Below are 16,228 nucleotides of genomic sequence, written 5' to 3' on the forward strand. Positions count from 1 at the left end.
GACGCCCACCACTGCCTCTACACTTGCCAGCTGTGAGCCCGGCTTCTGGCTGAGCAACACTCCCCCTGTGGGAGCTCACTGACTACCAGGGGGCAGCTCCAGCATTGAGAGTCTGCCCCCTGGTGGTCAGTAAGCATCATAGTTACCGGTCATTCTACCATTTGTTCGATTTGCATATTAGCCTTTTATTTTATAGGATTACCTTGCATAATGCATTGCTCTTAGGTGTTCAATAAATAAATACTGACACATGACGGAATAAATGTTTTATAATGAACATATAAAATTTGGCCAGGATTTTGCCTCTATAGAAGCTGTAGTGTAAGAGTACTTAGCATAGAGCCAGGAATTTCCTTAGCATGCACTCCAGATCTATTGGTTGTTTTTTTTTACCTCTATCCAGGAAGCAACTTGCTTCCTGTAACTTGATGATTTGAACAGTGATAGCCATGTGAGTCAGCTAGGATGTTGGTCAGAAAATAGACCTCTAGATAAGTAAAGGAGTTAAGCTGAGCACAGTTTAGTGTTATCTATTAGAATACCAGGTCGTTTTGTGTAAAACAATAACTGTGATTTTTCAGCAATCGGTATTCAGATGTTTTCCTGACAAATTAACCAAGGCATTTGGCTACCTCTGGAGACCACTCCTGAAAAGAGGAAGTTTGTTTTCCTGTTGCTCTGACAGGAAGAGGTGGATCTACTTCATTAGAACGCAAAACCAAGTTGTTAGGACATAGCTAAAAAGAATAAGTTGTTAGTATGTGGTGCTCTTTAAAGTTATGTAGACAAAGTGTTTATGTGTGTGTTTGTTCACCTACTGAGTTTGCAGTGCTGAACAAATCTCTTATTATAGGTTCCAGGCAACCAATTTTAAAATGCTGATGGGACAGGTGAAACCATAAGCCTTGGGATGTGACCCAGACATTGCCACTCACCAATAGATGGTATTAGACACATTTTATTCTTGATAATAATCAGATCTTCATTGTTTAAAAGATAATGCACATTTCACTCAAAGAGTTACCTCAAATTGTGCATGAATATATATCTACCAGATGCTCTAAGGTGGCGGGTAAATAACAAAATACTTACTACTTAGTAGTTATTAGTTTTAATAATGTATATGCACTTTGATATTTTTCTGTTATTTACTTAAACTTACGCTATACTAATCTTCCATGCCATTGAATAGTCTCCATAAGTAACATTTAAGTGATTGTGATATTTAATGTGTATAGTTTTTCCAGTATCCAGAGCTATTTTTAAGAATTAATATAGCCCTAGCTGGCTTGGCTCAGTGAATAGATCATCAGCCTGCAGACTGAAAGGTCCCAGTTCTATTCTCTCACTTCCTCTCTGTAAAAAAAAATCAATAAAATACATATATTTGATAATTGGCATTATTTATAATAAAATTTTAAAATGGAAAACAAGTGAACTATTTTTTTTGTAACAAAAACAAAATTTAGAGCATGTTTTCCCTAGAAAAAACAACAACTAATATCTTATTTTAAATGATCTCCTCAAAGATATCAACCAAGGGATGCATTTAAAGGTGAAAAATTTTGAATAAAGTATTTAAAGTTATTTTATAGTCTCTTCTTCATCATTCTCTTGACTAATGTAGACTCTGAAAGAGCTTCTTCAGATCAGAGAATAATCTACACAAATGTATACTCATGATTTAACATTAAATATATTGACAATTTCTTTAAAATAGTGTTTTCTAAAATGATTAAATATTTTGCTTTAAATGTTTCATAATTAAATCTACTTTTCAATTTACATTATTTTTGCTTCACTGATAATATTTGTTAATTTATAGTTGAATGAAAAAATATAAATTTCAATTTCTACTCTATGACATATATTTTTAATTAATTGCATTTGAAATGAATCATCTATTTACTCTGATATTATTTTATGAATGTAAAACTGTTCTTAAATAAAAGAGTAGCACTGACATCTCATTTTTAACTTAGCCAAAAATAAATAAATAAATAAATAAAAATAAACATATTCCCCTATAATTACAATCACTAATTTTATATGATCAGTTAATATTGACTAGTTGTGGCATATAGTTTCTTTAGTTATTTCCTTTTTGTTGAGTTCTTAAATTGTATTCAATATGTGAATGCTGTAATTAAAGTGGCCGTAATTAATTTGATGCATAAAATATCAAAATTTAGGGACTTTTTTTAAAGAATATTTATAAAGAATGGGAACTACGAAATCAAAAGATGATAATACTCTTAAGGGTATTGATATATGAGAAGTTACTCACCAAATCAGTTTGTTTGATTTTGTTTTGTGTAACTCATTAATCAACTAACAACTGAGGAGAATTTGCAGTAAGAGACTACCTGTGTCAAGGTGTTGTTAGGCATTGCTGCTATAACAATATCCACATGATGTGTTCTCACAGTGGGTGGCAATAAATAAACATAGGTATGAGCCAAAATTACATATCAATAACTGCACAAGTTATCCCTTAGGAAACTTACTGCTAGTGTAGGGTATTCTATACAATAGCATCACTGAAGAAGACAAGGGTAAGAGTCAAAACAGATAAAGTCACAGGAATACCGAGAACAAAGAAATTAAATTCCATAAACAATTGTAAGTCACAGAGCAAATGGTGTTTCTCATCACTAATGTGTACTCATAATGTGAAAAGACTTTCAGACTACTACATTGTTCTATTGAATCTCTATTTTATTTGTAACTGGAAAATGTACATAGGCTTTTCCTTCGCATTCCTCCTAAATTTATTTTTGGTCAATCATCATTATCAGAACATTTCTAATATAACATAAATTGTTTTTCAAGTTTATTTATGATTATGCAAAATGCATTTAATCCATAGCAAAAATATTCATGTGCTAGATAACACTACAAAGACATTTTGTAAAGATGAAAATATCTTCTTTTTACCCATGTATGAAAATCCACCAATATTAATAAGCTAATGTTATCTAACAATTGCATTTGAAAGTAAAACCAGAACTGACAATTTTACTCTTAACGAATGCTATTAGTTTTAAGTATTTCACTTAAAATGTAAACTACTTAGGAATCAAAAGACTTTATCAATAAGCCACATTTGCTTTACTCAAAGCCTGAGATTATGTTACAAAAACACCGTGTGATAGTTATAAATTAATAAAAATTCCCATTATCGCTTACAGCATGTTGGGATGCTTTTTTCATCTTATTCTGGTAAATACTACTATCTTATTTTGTCATGATCATTTTCATAATCTATAAAAGTCACCATGTTGACTCTCTAGAAATATTTCAATAACCCTTTGATTGAACAAAGCTCTTATGGATTTCTTTGAAATCTCGATGGTTTCTCATTATTTTTAATAGACTAAGCAAAGCACCCAGAAGATAGAGTCATGAGCAATTAAATCACTTGGATTTGGTCTTGTCACACAGAGGTACTTTCATGTAGCATTTATGTATTAATCAGGGATGATCTTTTTAATTAAATTTACAACTCGAGGCTCCATTATAATAAGTTCAATATGCTCAGAGACTATGGATAGACATCCAACATTAAAGCTATTATCTCATAATTTTAAGAAAACAATTGCCTTAATTTTGTCTCAATGCCTGTACTCAATAAATAAGTGGAGGAAAATAATGTGAAAATAAAGATGATAATTTTGATTTTTTGTTGTACTTTTGTATGCAAAAAAGGTTATAGTTTCAAAATTGCATCTCAAAATATGTGTCTCTCTATATATTAAAAATATAGAAATTTGGCAGTGTATTTGTAATCAGAAATATGCCATAGGAACTTTTTATATCAATAGGTCTATAGCAAAATTGGTTTCATTATATGTCATTTTGCCTAAAGTCATAGTTTTCTAGAACCTACCAGTTAATTGATATAAACAAGAGTTAAGTTCCTATGGCATATTTCTGGATACTAAAACATCACCAAATTTCTACATTTCAAATATTAATCAGTGAAATAAATGCATACATTTTTTAAAAAGATGAATAAGAACAAAAAAGATTGTTCTTTTCCAACCTCTTATTCCAGTTAGGGTCACAGATGGGCAGAGTCTATCAAGATAGCTCAGGTTTCAACATTAAGTAAAATTAGGGGCAGCCCACTCTGCCCTTTCTGGGAGGCAACAGTGGCTTATCTTTCCTCCAAAATTTTGAAATCAGCTATTTGCAAGAGATGTCTGGAAAAGTACTTTGGGCACCAGGGGAAGTGAGGTTTGGCCATCCCTGCCACACCATCACGACAGGCTGCATTCTTTGTAACACTATTGACAATTATTTATTTGCATTATTTTTTTTATCCTTGCTTAACTCTAGAATTAGTGGAGTAAAAAACATGCCATGTCAACTTTTATGAGGAACATGACTGACTGAAAATTACCCTGAGGACTCATTCTGGATTTCCAAAGATAGCTTGGATTAGGGATTCTCTTTCCATTTAGAGGAAGTTTTCCATTCTACCCCAACTACCTAAAGAAGACTTCTTATCTTACAGGGGCCTTAATAGTCAAAACTGATGGTAGGTAGCTAATACAGAAAGACTCCTAGTCCCCTCCCAAAAAAAACGCCATTTCTTAGGCTTGTGCTGTAAGAAGGGAAAACAAGGCAGAGTCCCCTTCATTGGATTTCAAACCCACAAGGAATGTCTAGAAAGGCACCTCTCGAGATAAATTCTCAAGCCCAGTGTCAGCAATAGAAGAAGAGGCAGAGGCCCTCCAGCCTTCCCATCAGCCCCCAGGGAGGATTGCAGCTGGAGGCCTCTGTGCTGCACATGAAGTACAGATGTGCCTTCTGGTGGAAAGAGCCCTGCTTTCCTTTTTGGTGGGGGTGAATAAGAGATCAACACAGTCAGTTGCAGAGGAAGAAATTTGCAGTCCATTTGGGGGCCAGGAAGTCTGAATTTTGAAATCAGCTACTGACAAGAGTCATCTGGAAAAGTACCCGGGCATCTTTGGGCACCAGGGGAAGTGAGTTTGGGCACAGCCACTCCTTGTGAAGAAAGCCGAGGGGCATCTCCGAGTCCCAGCTGCTCACTGTCCAGGAAACCCAGAGTGAAACCGTAAGACCATCTTATTATGCTGTAATTCTGAATCTCCAGACTGTCACACAGTGTATGCCATGGAGCAGACACTCAGTAACGTTGGCTGGAACATTAATGAATGAGTAGAGGATATTGATGGTACATCTAAAAAGCAACACAACATTGAGAAATATGTTAAAATTCGAATTACTTGCTTCTTTCCTTCACCAACAAAAAGTTACCTTAGTATAGTTTTGTTAACCTGTTAGTGTGTGTTTTCTCATGAAAGATCAAACCTTTCTATGAATAACAGGGGACATACTAAGTTGGCTCTCCTGGTATAACGCTAAGAGCTTTTGTCTTTAGGAGCTATTCATCACGCGGAAGCTCAGTCTACGCTGTTTTGTGAAATGTACTTTATTTCTTGCAATCTGATTCCAATCACCTAATCAGAATGGTTTCCCTTAATCATAGTTTTTACATTTTTTTTTCTCATAAAATGCAGACCATTTTACTGTTTTGAAGCATGTGAATGAATAGGAAGGATGGCCATGGACAGTGGTGTTTCCTGTTCTGATATAGATATCAGGCCACTTAGATAAAGCAATGTCTTTGGCTTAGGAAGATAAAGAAGTTTGACATCCCTTGGGCATACAGTCACTAGAATCAATGAGGATGTGCTTGGAATACTGATAAATATGAACTGGGGCTCAGTTCTCCAGATAAAGCAGGGCACTTAAAAAAATAGTGTTTTTTTTTTAATATATCCTATTGTTCCTAAGGTCTTAGGTAATTAATAGAGAAGTTATACAGATTATAACTTTTTTTGGAGATGACTCCATACTAGAGTGACTTGCTACTCTAAGAATAGATTATTAGTTTAAGATATAATATGCATTAAAAATTATGTCCGGACAACTTATTTTACCATATACACACATTGTCACTGCTATGTAGCCTTCAACATACAAGTTATCACTTAAATATTTCAATAAAATAGATGATTTTGGAATGTTATCTCTCAGTAACTTTCTTGCATAATGAAATTATGAGGTATACTTTAAATTCAAGAATACATTTTAGTTAGGAGCAATCATTTTATCATGACAGGAGTACATAATTAATCCATTTTGTTGACAGCTTTATAAGTAGCTTAGAAAAAAAATAAAAGATGGGACGTAGCCATTCTCTTGACAAGGATAGTAGGGAAATGGAACAAAATTAGTATATTTACAAGCTAAGTTCTAAGATCATAATCATATGGCTCCTCTAAAATGTTATGGTAATGGACCACAGAACACTGTAAACACGATAATACCTAAAAAGTGCACACATAACCTTAACAATCTTACTACTGAAAAAATGCATATGATTAATTTCAGCCTTCAAAAACGAAAAGGAAACAGTCAACAGAGGATTAAGGCTTTGAAGTAACATGCATTATTATAGTTTTCAAAAGTACTTTCTAACAAATATAAATAAAAACATTTTTATTCTCACAAATATAGGAACAATGAGGGGCATATTTAAAAGGCAAACCACTCACACTAGAATACTAAAATAATTAAAAATAAATGAAGAAAAATCACAAAAATAAATCTGGCCAATAGTATACAATGATCTAATAGAAGGAGAAAAAAAAACTGCTTATGAAAGTATTTAATCAATAGCCAATTTTTTTTTTTTTTTAAGGAGAGGAAGTGCCTAGATTAACATAAATGTTAACTGCTTATGTGGGAATTTTATTTTTATCTTTAATTTAATTAGGCAAAGTGAAAAAACACTTAAAGAAAGTATTTCAACTTCAGGATTAAATGTCAATTATGTTGAAAACTAGTAGCCCTGCACACAAATCCATTTGCCAGTAGCTCTCTTCGGGGCCTGACCGCTCCACACCTGCTGCCAGAGGCTCTCCGTGGCCCAGAGGACCATCCGTGGGAGGCCAGGTGCAGAACCCCTGCCTCATCACCCCGGCGACAAAGCAAGCATTCTGCCAGGCCGTGCACGCTGCTTGCTCTCAGCGGAAGAAATGTTCTTGGAATTGTCACCAAAATTGATCAGTAGTCCAGATTTCCATCATTTTCTTGCCATTCAATAAAACAAACATGTTTATCTAATTTCATATAACAAAGAAACATTTTTATTGACAGATTTTTTTTTAAATGACATTATTGTCTGTTACTAAAAATAGTATTTGGTATAATTAAAATTTTCAAAATCAATATTTAAGAATTTTGCTTGAAAAACTACTACAACTGTTTTTTTAAATATTTTAAAGACATAAAGAATCTTAACTCTGTGTCTTAGCCCTTGATTTCAAATCTCAATGTGTAAGTTATGTGACGATGATGCATTTATGTCACCATGACTTTTAAGAGAGAAAATAGTTACCTTTAGAGCTGTTTAATTTTTTCTGTGTTGGCAAAATTATATTCGCAATTGGTTGGCAACAACACTATTCATATCATTCGTGGTTATAGAAAGAGATATGGGGAAATCTCATGGCCTGATGGCAACTTTTAATAATTTTAATGAGGTAAATTACAAATGATTATAAGCTAATGGTTTTTATTTAGACTTCCAATTAGCTCTCTATTTTTTAAGCCAATGACTTCTCACTGAAAGATATTAACAAAAGAGATGACAATGGAAAAATTAAATTTTGCCTCGGATTAAAGATTGTGACAAAGTGGAAATTAAAGAGTAACAGTAAGAAGATAATTCTCTAAGTGGTAGGAAGTTAATAATAATGTGCCCCGAAGAACTAACCAAAGACGTCTTTCTTCAATACGCATGTTACTAATGATGATGATCGTGAATAACAAGCAAAGCAACTAAAACATGCTGACAGTATTTATATAAATCGAATAATTACAATATTTGATTTTACTAAAAAAAATCAAGTAATTGTGAGGAACTATAAGAAGATATAGTAAACTAGAGGCCTGGTACATTAAATTCATGCCCGAGGGGGTGGTTCTCAGCCCAGCCTGCACTCTCTTGCTATTTGGGACCCCTCAGGTAGGATCCCTAAGCCTGGCTGGCAATCAGGCTTATCAGGGCTTTCCTTCCCCCTGCTGCCTGCAGCTGGCCCTGCCTTGACTGCTGCCACTGCTTGCCATCTGTGCAGTGCTGCTACCCTCCCCCACCACCGTTCACCTCCCTCTGTGGGCGACAGTCATGGGATGCAATTGCTTGGCTGGCCTGGGCCTCCCTCTGTGGGGTGATTGCTGGCCAGTGGCCTGGGTCTCCCTCTGTGGGGAGATCAATTGCGGGGGACCCCCAGATTAATTGCCCTGCAGAGGGAGGCCCCTCCCCCAACTCGCTGCACTGCTGCCAACCAGGTGGCCTGAGCCTCCCTCTATGGCTGCCAACAGGGTAGCCAGGGCCTCCCTCTTTGGGGCAATCATGGAAACACCACCCTCCCCAGAATTGATTGTCCCACTGGTGGTGTCCTGGGCCTCCCTCTTTGGGGCAATCGATCATGGAGCCCTCCCATCTATCGCCCCACAGACAGTGGCCTGAACTCCCTCTTTGGGGTAATAGTGGGGCGATGGTGGGGCCCCTTGACCAATTGCATCGCACCCACCTTGGCTGGCCTGGCACCAGTGCATGTCATAGTGTAGTTGTCTGGAAGGTCATCCAGATGGTTGTTCTCCTGTTTCGTCTTTTAGTCTATTTGCATATTATGCTTTTATTATTGTAGACTAGAGGCCCATTGCATGATATTCATCCAAGAATAGGCCTTCCTTCTCCTGGCTTCGCTCCCAGGCCACCCGGGAGCTGCCAAGTCCTCTGCTCCCTGCCGGAACACCACTCCTGTAGCTCCCCTCCCCAACCCCCCATAGCAGGCATCCAGCCCCGCCCAGCAGCTCTGCACTTGCATATGCAAATTAACCCTCCATCTTTGTTGGGTTAATTTCCATATTCGCTCCTGATTGGCTGTGGGCATAGCAGAGGTACGATCAATTTACATTTTTGTCTATTATTAGGTAAGATTATTATAGACTAGTAATTGCAGAACTCAGAGGTAGATGAAATGTAAAGTACAGTGCATCACATATCTAAAGAAAGAATTTAAATTAATCGTGACTCCTGATTGATTCTATAAACTCTCAGGATACTATTTTGGATAACTCAATGAAGAGCAATTTACTAGGAATAAAGCAATGCTCCAATCTGTTAAAAGCATAGCTAAAAAGTTTAACAATATTTAATAGAAAGTGATTTTAGCATGGTTTCATTGTTTATATTTTGAAAATGCTGCCCTTTAAGGAAAATGAGGTCAGTTTAATATTTCTGTAACATGGAAAAGGTCTACAAAAAGGAAATACATTAATAAAATAATTTAGAATTTGGTTACAATGCAAACAATTATATAATGCATGTGCTTTTTACTTTTTTACAAAACAATGCCTGGCTCAAAAATATGTTGAGTTGCCCTTTGGGTACTAATTTATAAATCTTTATGAACTATAGGAGAGAAAAAAAATCATACAAAACAAGGGACATTTGCAAATGTTAAACAGAATAATGGAAAGATTTAGTGAGTTTTCTTAAGGTCACAAAACAATTGAATGACCAGACTGGGAAGGAACTCAGATCTCCTCCCTTCCAGTCAACTCTGAAAATTACCAGATGCTTTTTGCCCCTTTCACTAAAAAAAAAAGTAGTAGCTAGTCAAGTGTTTCTGTTCATAGTTTGGGAAATTTGATTTTAAGTGTTTTTCAAATACTATGTGGTTTTTAATTAGAGTATGAAGCTGTTAAAAATACCTAAGTGGAAATGTCTATTAAAACAATTTATAATTGAGGCAAATGTTGATAGACATTAAATAGACTCAATATTAGATTAGAGAGACACAAATGTCCAGATAGCTGGTTTGAAAATTGTAGAATCTTTATACTGATTATTTAAGATCATAAGTTTAACACTAGACAAAAACAAATAAAACTAAAACATACTTCAGCACTATTTGGGAACCATGAATTACTCTACAAATAACAAACTGTTCATCTGACTTTTAAAAAAAAATAAGTGTAAAAGATTTGAAACGGGAAATTTTTGGCATGAAAAGGACAGGTTTTAGGAAATTTTAGAAATCAATGGGTCCATGGAAGAAGCACAGGGCTGCAGATCAGCAGAAGGCATATTTCCATAGAATAGGGGAGCTGAAAAGGTGCAACAGGTACATTTCTATAGAATGAGGGAGCTGGGAACAGCAGAAGGTCTATATTTACAAAATAAGGGGAAGGAAGCCCTTCATCCAGAAGGAGAGGAAGAAAGCCCAAGGGGAATAGGAAAGCAATAGGGAAGGAGCAGGAAGAACCTCACATGCCCCTTTATCTGTAGCCTTTAACAGCCATAGGGAAAAGGACCTCAGGGGGACTTTTTCCCCCACCCCACATGGCGGTCCAGGTGTGAGACTCTTCCTCCTCCCTCCATGGAAGTCTGTACTTGTTCTTTAATACATTTCCACTTTTGCTATACCATCTTCTGCCCATGATTCATTCTTTGACTCCGGTGGACAAAGAATCCGGGTTCCATTCCGAAAATTCCATTTCAGATTGATATTTGCTCAATCCCAATAACATGAATTTTTTCTGGAAACTTGAAAGACTTCTGAGGCAAATAATTTCTAATTAATCTCCAAAAATAAAATAAAAAATATGATTATGATAAAGTTTACTATGCACTGTTGTGGATATTTATTGATTTGTTTATACCTTTAACTGGCAATTTTTTTTTTTATTACCTACCTTTCATTCTAGAGGGACTGTGAGGTGTCATAGAGGAAAAATAAAACCTTTTTGTTTGTTTTGACGTTGAAGTTCTAAGAGGCAGTTTAGGAAGCATCAATAGACAAGTCTCTTATGAAACCTCAATCCTTCCCTTACACTGGGGTGCTGATGTCCCCCTTTGATTTCTTTGATTTCAACACTGAGTACGTTGCAGTCAGATTATTCATCCCAATATTACATATAACTCAATTTTCCTTTTTTTCTTTTTACTTTTTTACAGATACTGTATTTTGCCAAATGTACATTATTAACTCTGGGTTTGACCAAATTGATCTATGGTAGAAAATTTTCTCTAGTAAATTGTGATATTTAGAGGTATAGTGACAGAGCTGGCCAAACACATAGAATCCAACAGTACTATTAACACTCTCACAGAGCCTCATGAAAGGGGTTCAGAAATAGCATATGTTCCCTGTGCCAGTCTCTGTGGGAACCATAAATTGCACCTTTATAGAAAATCTTCATTGCAGTTGGGCACTGTTTTCCTCTACTTAAATGTGTTGAATATTAAAGATGTGGAATACCCAAAAGATCTGACATGTATACTAATAACCTTAGCATCCTACTATGATATAGCACAGCAGGCATTGTTATTTCCTTGTTTTACAATATGTGAAATGATTCCTAAAGAGGCTAAATAATATATTCAAAATAACAACTACACTAAACCCAGGTCTTCATAATGACTACTTTCCATAGCAAACTTAGACAAACCCAAGCTAGAACTAATAATCATAGGTTTGATAAGATCTCACATTGCAGGATGAGTGTTCATAATAGTGTATTAAAATCACAATTGAGTAGGCAGCTTAAAATGACTTCATTTCCTTATGTTTTACTTAGGCAAAAATCAAGCTCTTAAGTAATTGTTATATGTTCAAAAGTTAGACATGTCTCAATGGTACCCAAGTGAAGTTTATTGATAAGATTTAAACTTATAGCTATATAGATTTTGAGAATGCTTTTTAAAGATATGCTTTTACCTCACTTATAATTGAAATGTTTGTATGGATTGAAAACTTTTAATGTTCCTTTTTCAATGATTTAAACACAATGGATCCTGAATTATGCAGTTATTTTTTATATCTATTCCTTAAAAAATTGTATTGTTTAAGTAATATGTTTTTAATTCATTTTGATTTTTACAAGATACAATCTTAAAACTATAAGCATCACTAAATACTTCACTCTTGCCTGTGGGCTATTTTGTATTTTCTTGATAAAAATATAGAAATAAATTTTTACTTTTTACTTACACACATGCAAAAGAGTAGTTTGGAAAATATCTTTTTTTTTTAATTGAATTTTAACCCTGCTAATTTTTAAGCAATTATAGAGAATAATATTTTTAATTGGTTACTCTGTATTTTTATCTTTAGGATAAAAATAAAAAGTAAGCCTATTTTATTTCTATCTTTAGGATAAAAATAAAAAGTAAGCCTATGTGACTGATTTGTGAACTATTTTAAGGTAATGATTTAAAATATAGATATTCTGTTTCAGCTTTATATTGTGTCAAAGAATAATATGTTTCTATATGTGTACCTTTTGAATAATGATATATTCAATGACTTTGGAAAAACTAACTTCACATAAGTGGAGTTAGGTCATTAGAATACCTTGAACTTTATATTATTAAACTGGGCTCACTAATGTGCTTTTTTCCCCTTCAAAGCTACTCCTCATTTTATCTTTCCTATTTTTATGAATGGTTCCAACTCTCTTTTGCTTGTATAACTAGGGACACATCTAAAACATACCCCTCAACTTTAGCAAGGCAACCTGACATCAATTTGTCTTTAAGTTTTTCTGAAATCTATCCCTCTCTCCTCACCCAAATACTCCTATCCTTGTACAGACATTTTGAGTCTATTTCCTAGATTATTCTGGCTCTCCTGTCTTTGATGTCTCCTTAGCATCCCTTATTCAGATTGTTGCCAGAAATTTTTCACTGAATCACTATAATTTTTTTTAAAGGAAATTACCAAAAGGAAACCAATTATCAACAGAATAAAATCCAAACCTTTCTTTTCTTTTTCTTTCTTTTTTTTTTAACATTTTAAGTTTTATTTTATTGTTTAAAGTATTACAAATAGTAGTACATATGTTTGTTCTTCCTTTTTCTCTTTCTCTAGCTGTCTCGTTTATTTGTTTGCTTATTAACATTTAGAGCATTTAAATAACCTTTCAGACCCTCTGAATAGGTGACTTCTCATTTTTGCAGTACTCTCCTGAAGGTGTACTATGGAAGGAACATAGCATGGTGACTGACAGCACAGATTCAGGGGCAAAATAGTCCACGTTTGAATTAAAGCCAGTTCTTTAGGTTAACTGTGTGAACCGGGGCAAGTCACAGCACACCTCTGTTCCTCCTTTCCCTCATATGTTGTTGTTACAGGTGCTTTTTGCAGGTATTGAATTAACTAGAAAAATACCTTGGATGGTCAGGAAAATACTAGTATATTTATACATACGTATTTTGCTTATTGTAACTTGTGTCATTGTGACTAGTTTTAATTGTTGCCTTCATAGTTTTTTTTTTTTAATGTATTTTTTATCGATTTCAGAGAAGATGGGAGAGGGAGAGAGAGATAGGAACATTAATGATAAAAGAGAATCACAAATTGGCTGCCTCTTGGGAATTCAGTAACCCAGCACGTGCCCTTGCCTGGAATCATACCCAGGACCTAACAGTCCACAGGCTGACATTCCATCCACTGAGTCAAACTGGCCAGGGTTGTTGCCTTAGTAGTTTTATCACCTTTGTGGAGTCCAAGGGTCATTCTTGTTCATCTTTCCCAGGGTACTCCCTAAACAAAGTAGATTCTCGGCAGATGATCCCTAAATTGAACAGAATATATATGAAATATGACAAACTGTGCCAAATTGTTTATAGATAAAATGACTTGTATTGATGGCACAAATATCAGTCATTTCTTTTATTTAAATAAACTTTATTAGGTTATAATCTTCTTACAATAAATGCACCAATTTTAAGAGTAGAGCTCCGTGAATCCTGATAAATGCATGCATTCCTGAAACCTCCATTCCACTCAAGATGTAGAATACTTCCCCCACCCCTCCCCCAAATTTCCCTTTGTACCTCTCTGCAGTCCATCCTCACTTCCTACCCTACCTGAGGGAACCACTTATAGACTGGCCATACCTGCCAGGCATTTTTTTTTTTTTCATTTTTAAGCTAGACTTGTTTCCATGTTTCAACCTGAATCATCAGTTTCTATACAATACAGAGTAACATGGAAATGGAAGACTTCTGGGCATGGGGGTGGGGGGTATGGGTAACTTTTAATTGAACATGGAAGATAACATTTTGTAATCTCAAAGCCATTTGATTCTTGAAACTTTGCTTTTTGGATTGTTTGTTTTTACTCAGTCGTTTTAGGCACAAGGGTGGCCGCTGGCATGATGGAGAGTATCCTTATTTTACTCTCTGGAACTCTTGAGTGAGGGCTGAATCCTGGCAATTTGTGCTCCATTGTTTGCAGTCAGGGCTCCTAACTACTTCTTGGCCCCTAGTTTTCATGGAACCTTATTCCTGGGTAAAAGCACGCCCTGTGCTGCAATGTGGGCTGCGGGAAGGACCCCTCTACCTGCCCTGACCTTGCTTGGGTCTCTGCGGAGGACAGACAGACATCCTCTACCACTACACCTGGGGACAGAGTGACCCCAGGAAGGGTCTGCAAGGGGGTGACACGGTCGCCCAGAGCCAGGGCAAGAAGTCACAGGAGTCACAGGGTGGCGCGGGGCGGGGGGGGGGTAAAGGGGCCTGGCCGGACGTGGCCCGCAGACCCGGGGCTTCACACACACACGCACACGCACACGCACACACACACACACACACACACACACACACACACACACACAGGCCGGAAAGTGGCCGGAGGAAGCGGGCGCGTCACTGGGGACGGAGCCGGGACCTGCCGCGCCCGCCCCGCAGCCACCGTCCCGGGACACCGTCCGACACCAGCCGCGCTCCCGCCGCCGCCACCGCCACGGCCGCCGCCAATGAGACTCCTCCCGCTCCTCGGTGAGTGCCCGCCGGCCCGTCCCTGCGGGGCTGGGGGCCCACGGGGGTCCCCGGGGGCCCCGGCTCGCGGGCCGCAGTTTGCCGAGCTGAGCGCACTGCACTGGCCGAGCGCGCGGGCCGGGCCGGCTCCCAGGGCGCTGGCGCAGCTCCGCGGGATGTTCCTCTCTGGCCTTTCCACTCTGGGGTTCCGTATTAGGGGCCGGGACTGTCACCTTTTTTCCCCCTGCTGACAAGATCCCCCAAATCTTCAAAGTCTTAGACCTTGACCTTTCTTCTGCGCCTTCCCCGGCCCAGAAATTTAGGGAAATCCAAACTATTCACACTTGGGAGCGTTTCCTGGCATCCCAAGGGGACTTGGAGCCCAGACTTTGGGTTCATTTAAAATACCGTTTTGGTGATGCCATACAGAAAGAAGGAATGTCACATCCTCGAAGGCGAATTAACTGTGGTTCAGGCGGTGTGTTCAGCCCTAGAGGACACTGGGATTTAGAAGCAGGTGTTTATGTATCTCTTGTTACTAGTAAGGACAATTGTTCCGAGGTAACTGAAAGTATTCAGAAAACGTGTAAGGTTCATAACTGTCCCTTCTTGAGAAGACCGTAGACAATAATAATAATAATAATAATAATAATAATAATAATAATAATAATAAAAGGAATGCCCTATGGTCTTCCTTATTTTTCCCTAAAAAACCCCCCACCATTTCCAACTTCGTTTTCAATCCCTCTGTAATACGTCTTGTTGCTGGATTTTCTTGGTCATGTTTGTGTGGGGCTCCTTTTACGGAAGACCAATCTTTAACCAGTGTGTTGAGTTTTATTTTAATTTCCTCTACTGGAAAAAAAAAATGTAAAAGACTGTTTTTAATAGAAAGGCGGGATTTAAAAAGATCATTAGAAGGTAATAGAAAAAATAGCAATTGCATTTGTCCTTCTGGGTGTTCTAGGTTGTTCTTCATCTTAAAAGAACACAAATTAGCCAAAGCCGGTTTCGCTCAGTGGTAGAGCGTCGGTCTGTGGACTGAAGGGTCCCAGGTTCGATTCTGGTCAAGAGCATGTACATTGGTTGTGGGCACATTCCTGGTAGGGGATGTGCAGGAGTCAGCTGGTCGATGTTTCTCTCTCATCGATGTTTCTAGCTCTCTATCTCTTTCCCTTCCTCTCTGTAAAAAATCAATAAAATATATTTAAGAAAAAAAAAAAAGAACACAAATTAATGAATGACATAAACTGATGAACAAAAACAGACCCAGAGAAAGAGAAGCAGTGATCAGACTCTCAAACCTCAGAGGGAAAGTAGGGGAGGGTGAGGGGAAGGGGAAGAGATCAACCAAAG

General features: G+C 37.0%; 1 protein-coding gene across 1 annotated transcript in view; it reads left to right on the plus strand.

The window, feature by feature from the left end:
- Window positions 1–14,856: 14,856 nt before the first annotated feature.
- ADGRL4 (adhesion G protein-coupled receptor L4) overlaps window positions 14,857–16,228 on the plus strand; it is a 113,259-nt gene continuing 111,887 nt past the window's right edge. Inside the window, exon 1 of the mRNA XM_084872179.1 lies at window positions 14,857–14,893. Coding sequence (XP_084728305.1) covers window positions 14,872–14,893 — 22 coding nt within the window. The 5' untranslated portion in view covers window positions 14,857–14,871. The remainder of the gene's footprint in view (window positions 14,894–16,228) is intronic.

Source organism: Pipistrellus hanaki (assembly GCF_964339955.1).
Source record: "Pipistrellus hanaki genome assembly, chromosome: 2".
Classification (NCBI taxonomy): domain Eukaryota; kingdom Metazoa; phylum Chordata; class Mammalia; order Chiroptera; family Vespertilionidae; genus Pipistrellus; species Pipistrellus hanaki.